The sequence below is a fragment of the Condylura cristata genome, unplaced genomic scaffold, assembly GCF_000260355.1.
Source record: "Condylura cristata isolate star-nosed mole 26May11 unplaced genomic scaffold, ConCri1.0 scaffold00011, whole genome shotgun sequence".
NCBI classification, from domain to species: domain Eukaryota; kingdom Metazoa; phylum Chordata; class Mammalia; order Eulipotyphla; family Talpidae; genus Condylura; species Condylura cristata.
This window is the reverse complement of record NW_004567112.1, coordinates 18,846,133-18,862,445: the sequence shown is the minus strand read 5'-3', so window position 1 is coordinate 18,862,445 and position 16,313 is coordinate 18,846,133. Positions and strand designations below refer to the sequence as shown.

Here is a 16,313-nt window from a genome sequence, read left to right as displayed (position 1 = left end):
CCTTTTGAGGTCACCGATCTTTGAATTTAGGGCCCTCTCCAATGCAGTATGCTCTCATTCCCGCCCTGCGTATATCTGCAAAATCCTGTTTCCAAAGATCATTCTGACATCTTAGGTGGACATAAATTTTGGGGGGAACGCCATTCAACTTATCACACTCCCTCTTCACAAAACCGTTCCCTGGCTGCCAGAATTACCACTTAAAAAACCCGAATCTGACTACACTCCTCCCTGCACTAAATCCCTGGTGACTCACTAACAGACCAAGTGACAAAGTACAACCCAGTTTCCTTAGCGTTAGGGAATACTCTCAAAAAGAATTTGGCTTCTGTCCTCAAAGGGTTTGTAATCTAATTGAACTGGGTGCATTACTTAACCCCACCTCAGTTTTCTCATCTGGAAAATGGGAACCCGGGTGCTCACCCCTCAGGATTGTTGGGAGGCACGTGTGAAGACTGAACAGGACCGAGGAAGTGTGGGCCTGGCTGGCGGCTGATGCTGACAGAACATGGCAGCTGCCTCCTTCACACACACCTGCACACTGTGTCAGCCAGGGGTCCCCCAGAGACTCAGCACTCGTGGGAGACGTGGGGTTGTGGTTGTTCACACGCATCCACACACCTGCATGTATACATATATTCACATACACATTGCATTTGTGTGTTTATATCCAGAATCTGCTTGTACACATGTGCATATTTGTACACACACAGTCTTGGGCACCAGATACAGGCAGAATTTCTTCTTAGGGGAAACTTAGTTCCACTTGGAAGGCCCTTTAATAGAGTGAGTCAGGCCCACCCAGATCATCTTGGACACTCTTCCTTGCTTAAAAGTCAACTATTGTAGCCTTTAATCACAACCACAAAATGCCCTCACGACATGTCTAGATTAGTGTTCAGCTGAAAAACTGGGACTGTGCCCTCACCATGTTGACACAGAGATTGACTTCACACAGCACCTGCACCCCCCCCACCCCCCTGCTGCTCACACCGTGGGGGAATGGCTCCTTCCTCACTCAGCACCCTCACTTCCCCAGACAAACCTCAGTGTCTGACCACAGCCATCCCACCATCAGTGATCGTCATCAAGCACCTGTTAGGAATACTGAGGTGCTGGGGTGACCCCAAACAGGGATGATTCCGGGCTCCTGGTGAACTAGGTTAGTGAAACCTAGTGCAAGACAGTGTACACCGGGGACTGCCTGGCGGGTGCAGGGGTTAAAGCACAGCACTGTGAAGCTGTCCGCAGCCACTGCAGCATGAGTTCAATCCCCAGCCCGGGAGCTGACCCACACGGCACAGCAGACCTCTCCTGACCTGCCCGCTGCTCCCCTTAGCAGTGTACTTTGTCAGTTGGCCTGAACCCTCACTCCTGCACACCTCTGGCCTAAAGTCCTGTTCTTATGTGCATAAATAAATAACTCTAAAAAAGAAGCCAGGATAGTATCTATGAAAGTCATTGCCATCATCAAGTCCTGCACCTATAATGATCTTTCTTGAGTTCTTTTCTAGATGATGACTAGTCCTTCAACCCAAGCCCCAATCTGCAGCTCCCTCCCCTGTATCTGGGCTCCTGGTTGAACTGTGCTCAGACATTGCTTTAGTCCTGTTCCCCTGCTTAAGGACCACGAGAGCTCATCAGATGCCAAGTCAAGTCCAGAGGCCTCTGCCTGGCTCTCCAGCCCCCATAGTCTGACTCTCCCCTGTGACAAGCAGCTGTCTTAGTGTTTGTGAAGGGCTGTAAGGGAGCAAAAGAATTAATCTGAATCTGCACTGCTCCAGCAGGCAGAAGGCGCTGTCATCAAGGGAAATTACAGGGAGACCTAGGTGCTTCCATGGAAAGAATTGCTCTCCTTCCTCCTCAGTGGCTGAGGGTGGCGGGGTGTGAAGGCTGTGCTTACCGGGCTCTGGTAACACACGGGAGAGTGTGCAGCACCCTTTGCTGTGCGCCCCCATCTCTGGTGGCTGGAGTGATAGAATCCTGCCTATGCAGCCTCAGCATCAGTCACGTGGAGGTTTTGATAACTTGGGCAGACTATTGCTTTACAAACCTTGTAAGTCAATGAGGACAGTAGAAACATTTTAGGGTTTCAAGAGAATGCCTGCTTGTGTGGGTAGGTTTGGGTTGGAGAGACAGGCAGGGCCAAGCTCTGTAACACCCACTGGCCTTGATGAGGAGTCCGGCCTTTGTTCGCAAGGCAAAGGAAGCAGGGAAATAACATGGTGGAAGAGAGCGGGAGTCCTGAGGAAGGAACTGTCTGACAGCAGTGAACTTTGCGGCAGCGACATGGGTGTCCTTGAGCAGCTCCAGACACAGGCGTGGGAGCGCTGCCTCTCTGTCAGGGAGGCTGTAAGAGGGAAGTCGGGCTGCAGCGGCGGGATATGAAACACGGGGACCTCCTCCCTTGTCCTCCATTCCCAGCTTACACCCTGGGCGCCAGGCTGGACCGGCGCCTGCCGCGAGGTGGCGCCACCGCGAACCTTCTCTCCACACCTCCCTGCTCGCTGCTTCTTGATCATGAATTATTATAGTATGGCAGGCACTGATTGGGTGGGCATTTGTACAGTCACACAATGAAGTGTCATGTGGCCATTTGTACTGCGATTATAGGAGAAAATCTAATAACGTGGAAAGAGGGGCACTGTCTACCGTTCTGTGAAAGAACCTACACACAGTATGAGCTGATTTTTAAATATTAAAAATATGCGTAGAAATACTATGAGATGATATGGAGGTCAAAATATCATTCTCTGGGTATTTTAATGTTTTCTAAAATGTATAAAATTAGTGTGATTCACTTTTTATTGACTCTCATGCCAGTGTTTTTAAAAATTCTGTTATGCTTTTCTCTAAACCTCACTGCTAGTTCTGTGTGATTAAGCACATGGCTTCGTTCTGTCTTGTGTTGTCACTTGACATTCACGTTGATCTTGGCTCTCCTGTGAAGAAAAGGTTTTCTTTGGTCAAACTGGAACTTACTTTTTCCTCTTTCCTGTTGCACAGCGCCAACACGGAATGGGTCACGTGACTGTGGCATGGTCCTGGATCCTCAAGCTGCCTGGCCCTCTAGGTAGATCTCTGCGACAGGCCCTGGAGGGGATGTCCCCGTGCCCACAGCTCCCAGGGTTGTGTATGGGAGACATGGTTCCCGCCCCAGGTCTCCAGCCACCCGCCTCCAGCTGGACATTATCTTACTATTCCACTTTATCTTTTCTTGTGATAAAGCCAAGGAGACCTGCAAAACTGGTTGCCTGTCCAAACTCCAATAAAGGCAGTCAGAGACCAGCATCAGCACTCAGGTGGTCTTTAGTGACTGCCATTTGTTCTGAAGTTACTGCGCATTCTGTTCTTGGGAACTGGCCTGAAGGCGGTGCCTGTGGTGGTCGGTCCGCCTGGCAGCGGCTCTGTAAGGTGATAGCAGGGACGGGGTCCGAGAGGCATCCCTCTGTGCTCATGCTCAGTCAGCACTGAGGCAGTTACTCTCACATTTTTACTAGCAAACCCTCTGAAATAATCTCTGTGATGATTTCATCATGCTCTTTAGACTCCGGTGGCAGTTCAACGCCAGAGGCCACCAGTTAGCACCATTAACATCTCGCTCTTCTGTCGCTAAATCTGATGGCCACATCACTTACTCAGAGGCTCAGACCAGGAGCCCCTCTGCTTTCCTGACCGTTGTTTTCAAGTGATTCAGACATGATTCTCCACAGACATTTGATGGGTTGTCAGGTGGAAGGACAATTTATTCAGTAACCGAATCCTATTGCTTCTCCAATCCTGACAGTCTGGCATTTTTCTGAGTCTCCCTCGCCACAGTCCCGCTCCAGACCACCATGCAGCCTCAGCCGGGATTACTGTCACAGCCTGCTAACCAGCCCGCCAGCCTGTCCAGTCTTGCTTCCCTAATCCTTCCTCAGAGAGCCTAAGCGATGTTTGAATTGTAAATCAGATCACACCACACCTCTGCTTTAAACCCTGTAATGCCTGCACACTGCCTTCAGGATAAACTCTAAACTCCTCAGCAGTACTTTTAAGACCCAGCCTCTGCCTGACTCCCAGCTGCAGACCTTGAGTTCAGCCCTACAAGCCACTTACACAGCCCCAGATACTTCTTATTCGTTTACCCCCAGTCTTTGCCTGGGACCTTTCCTCTCCCTTCACGTAGCTAGGTATTATTTACCTCCCAGGTGTTCCCTCAGAAATTGCAAGAAGCCACCCCCTCATTCAGGGTAGGTTTCTTTTGAGCTCCAATTAAGTATTCTAGGTTCTCCCTATTTCTTGTCCTTTTATTTTGCAGTTGCCATTTATTGTGTCCTCCTTTCCAGACCAGCTCCTTACAGCTTGGAATGGTTATTAATCATCATATCTCCAACATCAATGCCTTACACTTAACAGCTACTGAATGTATGAATGACAGACCACATAACAAGGATGACAGATGAAGTTTCAGAAGTTTTAGATAGATTTCCACTGTATGACTACAGGACCCGCTAACGTTCCCAAGAGGAGGAGGCTGCCTCACGAAGCAGCGTAAGCCTGGGCCCTGCAAGCACCCACGCACAGCCTGGGAGGTCTCGGGCAGAGAGCCTTCTCCTTGGCAGCTTGGAGTTGGTACCAAGGGCACGTGTATAGCAAGGCTCTGCCAGTCAGGAGATCCCTGAAGCCGATTGCTCTAACAAGGGAAATGGGGTCCCAAAGTCTTAAACCATCGTGAAAAGCAGCAGAAACAAAACTACAGATACTCAGCAAGCCTTCCGCTTGGGCCCCTGACGCCCCTGACTTAGACGCTTAAAGAATGGCTGACAGAATTTCACTTCCCTTTTGCCAAGACAAACCCAGTGGGACCATTTAACTTAAAGGTTTTTTTTTTTTTTATTAGGAACCAGGGGGACGGGCCGCTTACTCTAGAACAGTCTAGAACAGGCCACCAGGCCCAGGATGGAGAGGCTGTCAAAGGTGCTGTGGTGTGCTTTGCTGCACTTGCTCAGGGCCTGGAAGGAAAGTTGGCAGCAACGGAGGATGGCAGGAACCGGTGTTAGCCCAAACACCAAGAGCCTTCTTCTACTTCCCTTCCAACTCCACTCCAGGCTGGAACGTGCCAGGAGAGACATGGCTAGAGCGGGCGGGGTGCAGCAGTGCCGTCTGAGCCCCCAGTTTCTTCCAGTGCCTCTTCATTTGCCTGCCCTCCACTCTTCTTGCCGCTTAGTGATTAGGTATTTGAAGAACTCATACACAGACCAGGCTATGGCAGTGGAGGGGATCTGGTAAATGACTCTGGCCTGCACCCCTCGGAAGTAGGCGGTCACCCCACCTACTTGATACACCGTCCTGAAAGCACTAGCCATGCCTGTGATGTGTCCTGTAATGTTTGAGTTCAAAGCCAGGGATTCCTGGGTGTTGAGCAGTGTTTTGCAAACGTCCAATGGGGTTGTGGCAGCGGCAGCTACGGCTCCTGCACAGGCTCCGGAGAGGACGTGGGAGCTGGGGTTGTACCGTCTCTGAGGGTTAAAGTGCTCCTGCAGGAACTCGTAGGTCATGAAGTGAATGGCTTGGAAGGGAACGTTCATGGTTAGCTGGGTGGTGTAGCTGCGGTAAAAGGCCCCGGCCCCTTCGTTTTGCCACACTGCTCGCACACAGTCTTTCACGCGGTGGTACGGGGAGTTGTACATCTGCATCCTCTGCTTAACCACTGGGGGCGCCATCGACCAGGAGGAACCAACAGGGGCGCGCAGGTCCAGGTTCAGCGCCGCATCAGCAGAGCAGCCAATGAAATAGAAAGAAAAAAAGGATGACTGAGCTGGTGGCTGCTAAGTCAGGGCTTCCCCTTTTTGGGAGGAAGGGTTAGAACAGGGATGGTGAAGGGTCAAACGATGACGGCCCCACTTCTAGCAGGCTTTCTTCAAAACCAGCCAGTCAACACAGGCTCTCTCTGTGGCTGAAAGGTGCTAAAGTAGTTCCTTGAATAAGCACCAGTCATTGGGTATCTTATCCTTTCCCAACTCCCAAGCCAAGAAATTCCTCCTAGTGCAGTGAATAACTACTTCTAGCCCTAACAGTGCCAACCCCAGAAACTGTGTACCCGCACCCATGACATGAGGATGGTCGTCCTCCCCCAGGAAAGGAAGAAGTGCCACCAGAAAGAAAACAAAATTCTTAGTCAAGAAGAGGGTGACTTGGCCTCCTCACGTGATGGACAGTGTCTTCAGCAGAGCTCTGCCCCCTTCCAGGCTGGGGCCTGGCCCAGACAGGTAAGGAACAGGAATATTAAGGACACAACTAAGCCTTCCCTTTGTATTTCTTTGGGTACCTTTTCAGTTGGGTGTCTACAACTGAAAGACCAAAATTAAAAAAAAAAAAAAAAAGTAGGGACTTAGCTCTACTTTCTATTCCTATCTCAACTATCTTCATTCCAACAAAGCAGTATTTTTTAAGGTCAAAGTCCATCTTCACCTCTTATAAGTGAAATAAGCTGCTAGGTTTGCAGATGAATCAAATCCACCACCAAGGGGACTTCCAAGAAAGCCCAAAGGCAGGCCAAGAAGAGTCTTCTTTTTACTTCATGGAAGCCCCAAAGACTGACTAAATCTCAAATATGCTTTCTGTGCAAGAGGTTCCTCCTAAGGTACCGGTGTGGAGGGAGCACCCTCTAGTGGTGAGACTGAGTAGCACAGTGGGGTTTTCCACCCAAAAGAACCGGTGTTAGGTCTTGCAAACAGAACTAAAGGAAAGGCCCAGAGATACAAGGTTCCCTCTGCTGCCAACAGAGGGAAGGGCTGAGGAGTCATTACCTTCTGCTGGATTCATGGCTGCGTCATGAAGTAACGTTGCCACACACCCAGCCGCACCTGCAAAGGAGAAAACAACTGCCACATGTAAGGCCAGGAGAGGGCGACTGAGTCACTGAGTCCCTAGAGGGAGGGAAGTGGCGAGGGGATGACAAAAGTCAGTTCAAAAGATGGAAACGAGGGCATTGTTCTACTTTTCAATATGAAGGCCAAGAAGAGTTAAAATAGCCCAGATTTTATCTATAAATACAGTTCTGAGAATAAATGCAGTTCGTGCCCCAGACAGGAAGCACATGCACTGCTGCCAGGGATGCCAGTGTGCCAGCTGCCTCCAGTGGAGGGGGGACACGAGGCTCAGGGTCAGCCTTCACCCTGGATTCTCACCCTCTGTGCTGCAGCCCGCCCGTCTCCACATCCTCACACCTTCCATCCAGACCTTTCCCTTAGGCCAGGACTACCACAGCCCTCCCCCTCTCCTCTCCAGACTTGGTTTCAGACAGTCCGTGTCTGGGCTGCCACCCGCCCTTACATCCACACAACCTCCAGCCCGCTGGTTTTTCTGCACAGAAGTCCCTCGGCCCCACCCCCATTCACTCGCTGAGGCCTCGTCATATCCTCAGCGACACAAACTGCCTCTGGTAGGCTGGGGTCCTGAACAGCTGAGGCGAAGATCTGGGGCTCCTGTAGTGTCTTCCTTGGGTGGCTGGGTCACCTCCGATCCTGCCCCAGGAAGCAGGACACCACCCGACTACCAAGAAATATAAACGGGAGGCAGTTCAGTGTGTCTCCACATCACCAGGGCATGAGAAGTTGATGCCAGGGAGAAGATGAGAGTCAAGCTGGCAGGTAAGGGAAGATACTGTAACCCTTTGTTGAGGTGCCCCAGAAGAGGGGTGGGTTGAAGCAGCCCGTTGTCTGAGAACATCAGTTTAGAAGGACCTCCCCTAAAATCTGGCCTACCCCAGCCCAAAGCTTCAGCTCCAAACCATGCTGAGAGTGGAAAGCGGTGAGAGCCGCAAAGCCCAAAGAGCTGGGAAGTGGGGGATCAGCACAGGAAGGCTCAATACCATTGGCAATATGGCTATTGCCCCCAGGGTGGATTACATCACTCAGTGTCTTTTTTAACTTTTCGTAGCAGGCAAAATAGAGGGCATGGGCAGGCCCAGCGCCCGTTGCCGTGACGTTCAGCCCCCGCATGGGCCTCCACAGGCCCTCGGTTCTTATAATCCTCCAGAGGGCCTCCAACACGTTGCGGTAGCGGGCTGCTGGGTCAGGCTGCAGGCTCTGCATCCGGGTCTGAAATTACAGAAAGCAGCGCAAGGTTAGTGATGCCAGCTCACTCAGGCTCTGAGCGCCAGCTCAGGGGCCTTCTATGTGGAATGTGCCAGTGTGCAGGTGTGACACCTGAGTCCCGGTTTCCTTCCTTCCAAACCTACATTCAATTCTTTCAAGCCTTAGGCTTTTCTTTTCTGAGTCACCTCTGACCCTAAAGTAGAATGCCATTATTCCCCCTGAGAATATCATACTTGGAAAAGTGTCCTTGAACTCCAAAATGATTCCTAGCCCCAGCAGCCAATACCAGGTGTGGGTTTCAGAAGTTGCCTAAATAAACCCAAGGTAGGCGTTCGTTACAAGTGGATTTTAAAGTCAAGTATTTACTCCCTACCTCGTGACTCATGCACTGTTCTAAAGACTGATCCTGGGCCTGCTTCCTCACCACACGCTGAGGAAATCAGGGCTCATGCTGGGCTAGACGCATGATGATGGTCTTTTTTAGTTTTTCTTTTTTTTATTAGCAGCTAGATCTGTAAGTCATGGCAGGTGTCATATTAATAGATGCTACTCTAATTTCCAGTTTAAAATTATGAAGTTAGAAACCAGCCTAGTCTCTAAAACTAAAGAGGCTTTTAGATTTCTAATCTAAATTGTCCAGATTCCAAAACTGTGGTCAGTGAATAAAGTCTCAGTAGAACTTAATCTTTGGGATTTCTAGGATTCAGTGATTGGAATGAAATAGATGATACTCTGTATGATGTTCCTAGACAAAGCTTTATTGCAATTTGAGGGATAAATCTTACTTGGAACACTGCCCCAAATCACAAACCTTCCCTGAAGAATGTCTTCCAATGAAGATCTGTTGATCCACTTTAAGGTTAAAGTGGAGATTAAGAGTTAATATAAACTGAATGTCCGGTGCTGGAACACCACAGGCACTCAAGATTTGTTGAATGAAGAAATGAAAGAATGAACCTCTGTTCCTACACTTGTTCAGAAAAAGTAACAAGTAGGCCTTTAGTAAACCAATAAAAAACAACCGATGCCCAAGTACAGTTTAAATTCCTACTTCATTCCAACCAATGGATTCAATCTGGTTTTAAAAGCTTGAGCCTTTCAGTTGGCCACCTGGATGCGGAGCAATGCCACTTCTCAAAAGCGTGGAACAAAAGAAACTAACCAGACTGACAAGTTAGCCTGGAGCAGTCCACATTCTTCTAGTTATCTACTCCTAACTGCTACCAATAAAGAACCAGAAGCTTTATAGGTTAATTAGTGGGAGTTCAATGAGAAATACATATTGCTTATCACAATCTGACACATTATTTTCCACTTCTCAAAATAAAAAAATCCATACATTTCCAATAAAGGTTGTACTTACTGATCTTTTATATCCCTTCCAGGGAGTATAAAATCCATCAGAGTAGCTATCCAGCGATTACAGGTCTTTGCTCACCATGGCTATTAATAAAGATAAACAGGGCCTGGCAGCTTAGCAATACTGTGTCTCCACAGGTTTGCTTGAAACTGATCTTACAGAAGGAAAATGTTCAGAAATTCCATTACTCTGTGCCGGAGTCAAGGAAGTATTTGAGCAACAAGTCTAGAAAAGTCTGGCCTCAGAGGCCTGGCACCCTAAAAACCTTGGAACCTTCACTCCATGAGAAACTTGAACTCTGGGTAAGTTTTTTTGAACAATTTACATACATCTAAGTCAAAATTTACCCTTATGGAGAGGTTCCCATAAGTTATGCCAAATGGGAAGGTGACTCCAGCTCCCTACATCTGTGGGCCAGTAAATCTTTCAGAGCAAGAGGAATTCTCTTAAGCATGAATTTATGAATAGCTTTCAATATATAAAAAAAATACCACCACCTGGCTCTGAAGAAAAGCCTAATAGACTAGTTGGGAGGTAAGAGGTTTGGTAAAAGACTAGCCACATTTGGGTCAGCCTGGGTCCAGTTTGCTAGGTGTGTGGTCTGGAATATGTCCCTTTCTCTCTCAGAGCTTCAATGTTGCCATGTGTACCGTGACTGAGAATGACTGGCTGGTAGGGCCACTGCAGGGAGCCAGAGTTAAGGCATTTAAAAGCCACTGGCACTCATGAGGTGTTAGAATTAAGGATTTTTGTTATCTCCAGAGATGATCCTCAGAAATACTAGCTCCAGTCTTAGAACTTCCAGATCATCGCAGTGTTGTTCCACAACTATGTATGAGGAGCAAACAGGCCTTTAACCACTAAAAGATCATGTTTAATTTTGTATTTCCTTCAGAAGTTTCTCAGTGGCTGTGACAATTTATATGTGCAGCTATACATCTGAAGATCATGAGCAGGGACAAGCGTGATTTAAAATTTTGTGCCTTGCTTGGGTCATGAAATCTATTTTTGGAAGTGTCTAGAAGGCTTGGCAATCAGTGATCACATCATGATTCTGCCACTTAAATCACATGAACTGGGGCAATTTATTTGCCTCCTTTTCTTCATCTATAAAATAAAAAATGTGTTTATTCCATGATTATTTCAAGGAGTAAAGGAAAACATGTATATAAGGCATGTAAGATAGTGAGTGGCAAAAAAAAAAAAAAAAAACCCAAAAAACAAAACCAGCCATTACTGACTACTTATTAGATGCAAGAAAGTAAAATAAGCCATTGTTTCTACTTCCTAATCTCTTACCAGTGAATGTGTATAGGTAACTGTTTACGTCGGAAGTTTAGAAAAGATTTGTTTCCCTTCGCTCTTTCTCTTTAACTTATTATATAGAGATATTTGCTTTACTACTACAGAACCAGAAAGCAGCACTTTGGTAACACAGGTAGGCTCTTAGGCAGATGATTTTGAGAAGATTCTCAGTGCTATGGGCTGCAGGGCTAAGCTTATAGGTAAGTCTGGTGTTTACCAGAGGCCCAGAAAAGGAAAACACATATTTATTTGGGTTGCCAAACCTCCCTATTATGACCATGGAAATAGCTGGCTGAGTAACTATGGCCTTGCAAGGCTAAGCTGAATTCCCATGGCCCTTCCCAAGGATATTTTAAGTCAACTTGACCCTGACAAGTGGCTGGGGGTACGCGGGCTTGCATGCCAAGAAGCAATGTCAGCTTTCTTTTGCAAACACTGTGGTTGCCCTTTAGGCCCTCACACAGATATCTGTCTCTAGTCTTAGGGTACAGTTGGGCTGCTCTTCCACCCATGCACCCATTTTTGGTAAAAGAGGAAGAACAGCTGCCTGGAGACAAGTGAACTGGGAAGCACTTTCTAAAGGAAGAGACTTCAGTGTTACTTTCATGTCTATACAGCAATGTCAGACTTACTGCTTTAAACACGGGTGGTCTCACCTAGTTCTTCCTTCTAGCTATTTAAATCCCAGCATTAATAGAAAATGAAAACGATTCTTCTGATGTTTAAAAGACTCCCAAGCATCTTTCTCCAGACCAAATAATTATTTAATCTGTGGTTTTAAGGCATGACTGTAATGTTGTATGACTGATTTCTAAATTTTAAAAAACAAAGATTTCAAACCTTACGTAAATAAGAGCTTCAAAAAAGTTACCTTGAAAAGCTAGAAGTGACTTATTCCAGCAATGCTACTATTATGCAAAATATTTCCTCAGTGGATTTATCAGTCACAGTAGTAAATAGGTAAATCAGTGTCCTTCCCCAACCCCCTCACCTTATCTTTGGGATAATCACGTGAGTATTACCCAATCAACATTCATTACTCATTTTGATCTTCCACCTTATCCACCATATTTGATTCTGGATGGTCTGTTACTAGAAAACCCACTCCATCTTGTCAGAATACAGATTTACCCTTCTGATAATAATGCACCCAAATATTCTAGAGGCAGTTCTAAACAGAGGACTTTATAAAATGCTTACAGCAACAATAGCATTATGTAAACACAGGGAATAAGGAGACAGTGGCCCAAGGTAAGGGTTGGTCAACACTTAAATTGACAAGTTGAGGTGGTACTGCTAAGTCAGGTACATTGTTACATTGTATTTTTTAATGTAAGAACTATAATGTAAGCATTAAATAATTATTAAATAATTGTCATTACTCTTCTTTAGTTTTCATTTGATATCCAGCCTGAAACACAGCACTGTAGACTCATCTACTCAATAAGTACAGTGAGGTTACTTTGCAGTTGGAAAGTATCAGCATTTGGATATACAGCACTAACAACTCAGTCATTCAACCTAGACTCTATCCCATAAATGTCTGACTCTTTATAGTTGCTTATCACTTTACACTTCAGTATTGCAAGAGCATTAACTATCCTTTTACTTTTCTCTTACAGGTCTTTACTGTTGATCTTTATTCCTCCCAATTGATGAGTATTTAAAATTCTAATGTCTACTTTCGCCAACTGCATTTACCACAGCTTCTATGGGTCCTGCACTGTTAGCAGTTACCTTGCAGTGTATTAGGTTACTCCTATGGACTAAATGTCATTCACAGAGCTTAATGAGGCTTTCCCCATTTCCTCATCCACCTTACTAACAAAACCATGAAATAGTAGTGGAACCAGGGAGACTCAAGAGACAGGCTACATTTCTCAAGTTGATATTCTCATTTTAAATATGTAACATTTTCCTAGTTTGCGAGAAAGCAAACATCCATCAAAGAGGATACTCTTAAAGACTGTTAACATGTAAGGAGGAACCAGTCTCTGCATTGCATTTATTTCAGCTGTCCCCTGGAATTTTCTTCTTGCTCAATTTGGTCCTCATTTTTAGTGGTAGTAACTTTGCTAATGCAAAATAAGAACTACAAAAAACCACCTTGTATTCTCTTCACCCAGTTTTCTTCAGAAGCACATTAATCAGCCTGCTTGGCTTTGGATGCAGTTAGTTTTACTTTTGCATGAATCGTGCCCTAGTGCTTATCTCATTTCATTTTCTTCACGTACAAAGGCCTGTCAATATTGTCATGCTTCCTTCTAGGAAACTTTCCCCTTCATCCCCCCCTCCCCCAATTTTTCCCTTTTGTCATGTTCAGGTGGAAAAGAAATACACTATCAGTCCCATCTCTCCTTTAGGGGCTGATGTACTCCCTACACACATAAGATTCTAATCCCAGCTCGATTTTCATGTTCAGGAAATAGGTGGGGTATCTTGCTGCACAGAGAAACCGAAACCCAGATCTGTCTTTCCCAGATTATTTCCAATCTGGAAATTTGCATTCTGACTGCACAGTGATTTAACCACTGTGAAGGTGAGCTGAAGGTTTAATAAGTGAAGGTTTAATAAGTATATCCTCTGCCTAGCCGCGAGTTCCCAGGCTCTGCTTCACCTTTTCCCACTTGTAAAGGAAGACACAGCAAGAAGCATGTAAAAGCACTTGCCCAAAGAACATCCCAAGCCATACAGGCTCTGATTCACACCAGGTGGCTTCAGCTTAATCACTCTAGCAGCACTTACCTGTTCCCATCCCATCCCATCCTACTCCTCTTTAGTCAAAGCTGGGAACCAGGGCTTTGGCTGGCAGATTTTTCACCGTGACAGGGTCACGATTCAGATCTCAACGACGGTTGGAAATGGGTCCTGGCTTCTGACTAGGTTCAACTCCCAGCCGGGACTCGGACTCCCTGGGCTTGCAAGGTGTAATTGGTTGAATCGTTCGATTGTGACCGGAGCCAGGAAGGAACCCTTGTCGGCTCCAGCTCTTGGTGGGGAGTACAGCTCCGGACAGGACCCAGAGGTCGGGTGAACCCAGAAAAGATTTGGGGTTCAGTCCAGGTCTCACCTTGACGCAGTCGATGGGGTACATCACGCAGTGCTCCAGGATCCCTGCCACGGCACCCGCCACCATGTGCGTGGTGACAGTGGCTCCAGCCGGGAGCGCCTCGTAGTCCGGGCCGGAGTCCGGATCCTGCCGTATTGGGGGCCTGCAGGCCCCGGCCTCCCCGCCGCCGGCCCCCCGGCCCACGCCCCGCTGCAGCCACCCGTCCAGCAGCGCCGACTCCCCGGGGCTCCGCCCCGGCCCAGTCGTCGGCCCTCCCGCCACACCGCCAGTACCCCGCCCCTCCAACTCCATCCACCCGGGCCAGCTGCGGCGCCCACCCCCGCCGTCGCTGCCGCTGCCGCCGCCGCCGCCTCCCCCTGGCCCCGTTGCGTCCGCCTCAGGCACGGCCCAGAGAGCCTGGGGCCTCCGGCTCCCGCTTGGCCCCGTGGACACGCCCCTCAGCCGGCCATTGGTGCAGTCTCCAGATTAGCCCCGCCTTCCCGTTTACGTAGAAAAAATATGAATGTGCTATTAGTGAAATTGGTTGTCATTCCTCGGCCGGCGGCGTTGCTACCGCCTAAGTCCCACCCCTTCCCCTTTGATCTTGGAATCTTCTTGTTTATTGGCCACTGATAGGCCGACATGTAAAAATCAACCCGCCCTCCGATTTTCTGGAGGGCGGGAGAAACTTAAGGCAGAACTTGGATAGGCTCTAACACTCCAGATACTCTGGCCGCGGCCATTGGGCCGCACGACGTCGGGATCCTATTGGCTCCAGAGAGAGCGCAGCGCGGAAGCGTGGTTGAGGCCAGATCTGGACCCCACACGGGATTCAGTGGCACTGCGGGCTCCGCGGCCGCCGCGGGCGGGGTGAGGGGGGCGGTGCCGGCCTTCAAGGTCAAACCGCCGACGGGAGCCGTTGGAAGCGGCGCTCCAACGCCCGGCCTAAATCCCGAGGCGAGCGGGGTGGGGGGTGGGGGGGTGCCAGCTGTGTTCCCGCGGGATCTCGGGCGGGCGAGAGGCAGAGCCCGCCGGGGCCGGGCATCCCCTGGCGCGGCTCGCGGGTGCGTCCGGGAAGTTGTGGGGACGTCGGGTGGCGTGCCACATGTGGGCGCCATCCTGATGGCTCCGGTCGCCTCAGGAAGGAGCCCCTTGGGCTTGAGCCCCAAGTGGCGCGGTAAACCCCGACGTTGTTGAATGAATGAGTTCTCCGGGCCAGCTGTCCTGGGACCTGCGCTAGCGCTAGCGCAGAGTTGGGGGCGGGATGATTCAGACCGGACGGCAGGTGGAGAGGTCGGACTGGTGCCAGCTGTCCGAACGCGGCTGGCAGCTGTGGGGAAGTTCCGGCGTAGCTCAACCCCGAGCTGACGCCGTGAAGCCCCACTGCCTGGTGATAACTGCCGTTTGTGATGAACTCTCTCACTGGTGGGCTGGGGCCCGACTGGGCTGCTCGCTGGTTAAAGGACAAGGCTATCTGGAGCAATTCCCAGCCTCGGGCACCACCTCCCGGGGCCTGACGTTGCCCGGGAGTTTGGCTAGGGTTGCAAGCCGGGTTGAACATCGTCGGCGCCCTCCCAACTCTTATCTGCCTGGATTTCTCGCTCTCTCCATTGGACCGTGTTTGCACAAGCCTCCCCACTATTTCCAGTTTTGGTTTTACTACCGATATTAATGACTGACATGATGCAACTGTGGGCTTTTCCAACTGTATATCTTTTTTGTAGATAAGCGGTTTTGCTTTTTATTTTCTAGTTTGCAGAATTCCTGAAGGTGACTCACGGGTCTCTAGTGTCCCTTGAACATCAGGTTAAGAATCTCTGATGTACAGGATGTCCAGTCCTCTCTCTTCTGAGAACTGAATAGTTATCACAGAAAAGAAACCCACTAAATCCTGCTATAATATCAATTCCCTTTGCTGACAGACTACTGCACTGATGACCTCTACCTGCTTCATCCCCTCTCTCCTTCGTTTTGACTTCTTTAATCAATGACCACAAATGACCTTTCCAAATCCAATGATCTTTCACTTGTACAGAAAACATTTGCCATCTCCTCTGTCCACCTTTTACTGAAACTTAGGCGTAGGTTCACCATCCTTTTAGATTTCTGTCTCCTGCACTTCTCCAATGAGGGAACATTCCTAGTGGTTTAATGCTCTTGTTTGATACTTTTGAGAAATTGCCATTCCAAATTATTTTCTGCATTTGGGTCCTATTTAGTCCCCTTATTTCATACTATTAAATTGAAATTTCCATGTGAACTCTCAACAAATATTGAGTATCAGCTTTAGCACTATACTTAAAGCTGATGATACAGAATAAACAGTTCATGCCTGCATGGAGCAATGTTAATGGAGGAGAAAGAAGAATACTTTTAAGTTCAAGGTGCATGATGCTGGCAGAAACCCCAGAAGTGTGATTAAAGTGTGACTGGGTGGTTCCATTTGTATGACCAGAGAAGGAGATGGCATTTAAGCTAAGTTTTGAATGACAGCCAGGAGTTCATGATGGATGCAGAG

The 16,313-nt window shown here is 48.3% G+C and overlaps 1 protein-coding gene across 1 annotated transcript; it reads right to left on the bottom strand.

Moving 5' to 3' along the window:
- Positions 1-4,846: 4,846 nt before the first annotated feature.
- On the bottom strand, positions 4,847-14,233 carry SLC25A28 (solute carrier family 25 (mitochondrial iron transporter), member 28). The gene is made up of 4 exons (XM_004680548.1): positions 13,817-14,233; positions 7,856-8,084; positions 6,792-6,848; positions 4,847-5,692 (listed from the first exon to the last, which is right to left on the bottom strand). Exons 1-4 carry the CDS (start codon positions 14,105-14,107, stop codon positions 5,175-5,177), a joined length of 1,095 nt encoding a protein of 364 aa, XP_004680605.1. The 5' UTR covers positions 14,108-14,233; the 3' UTR covers positions 4,847-5,174.
- Positions 14,234-16,313: the final 2,080 nt, after the last annotated feature.

Coding starts and splice junctions, on each gene's coding strand:
- SLC25A28 (XM_004680548.1), bottom strand. CDS start 14,107: ATGGAGTTGGAGGGGCGGGGTACTGGCGGTGTGGCGGGAGGGCCGACG. Junction 8,085..13,816: donor ACCCCATCGACTGCGTCAAG/GTGAGACCTGGA, acceptor CTGTAATTTCAG/ACCCGGATGCAGAGCCTGCA. Junction 5,693..6,791: donor AGCCATGAATCCAGCAGAAG/GTAATGACTCCT, acceptor TGGCGCCCCCAG/TGGTTAAGCAGAGGATGCAG.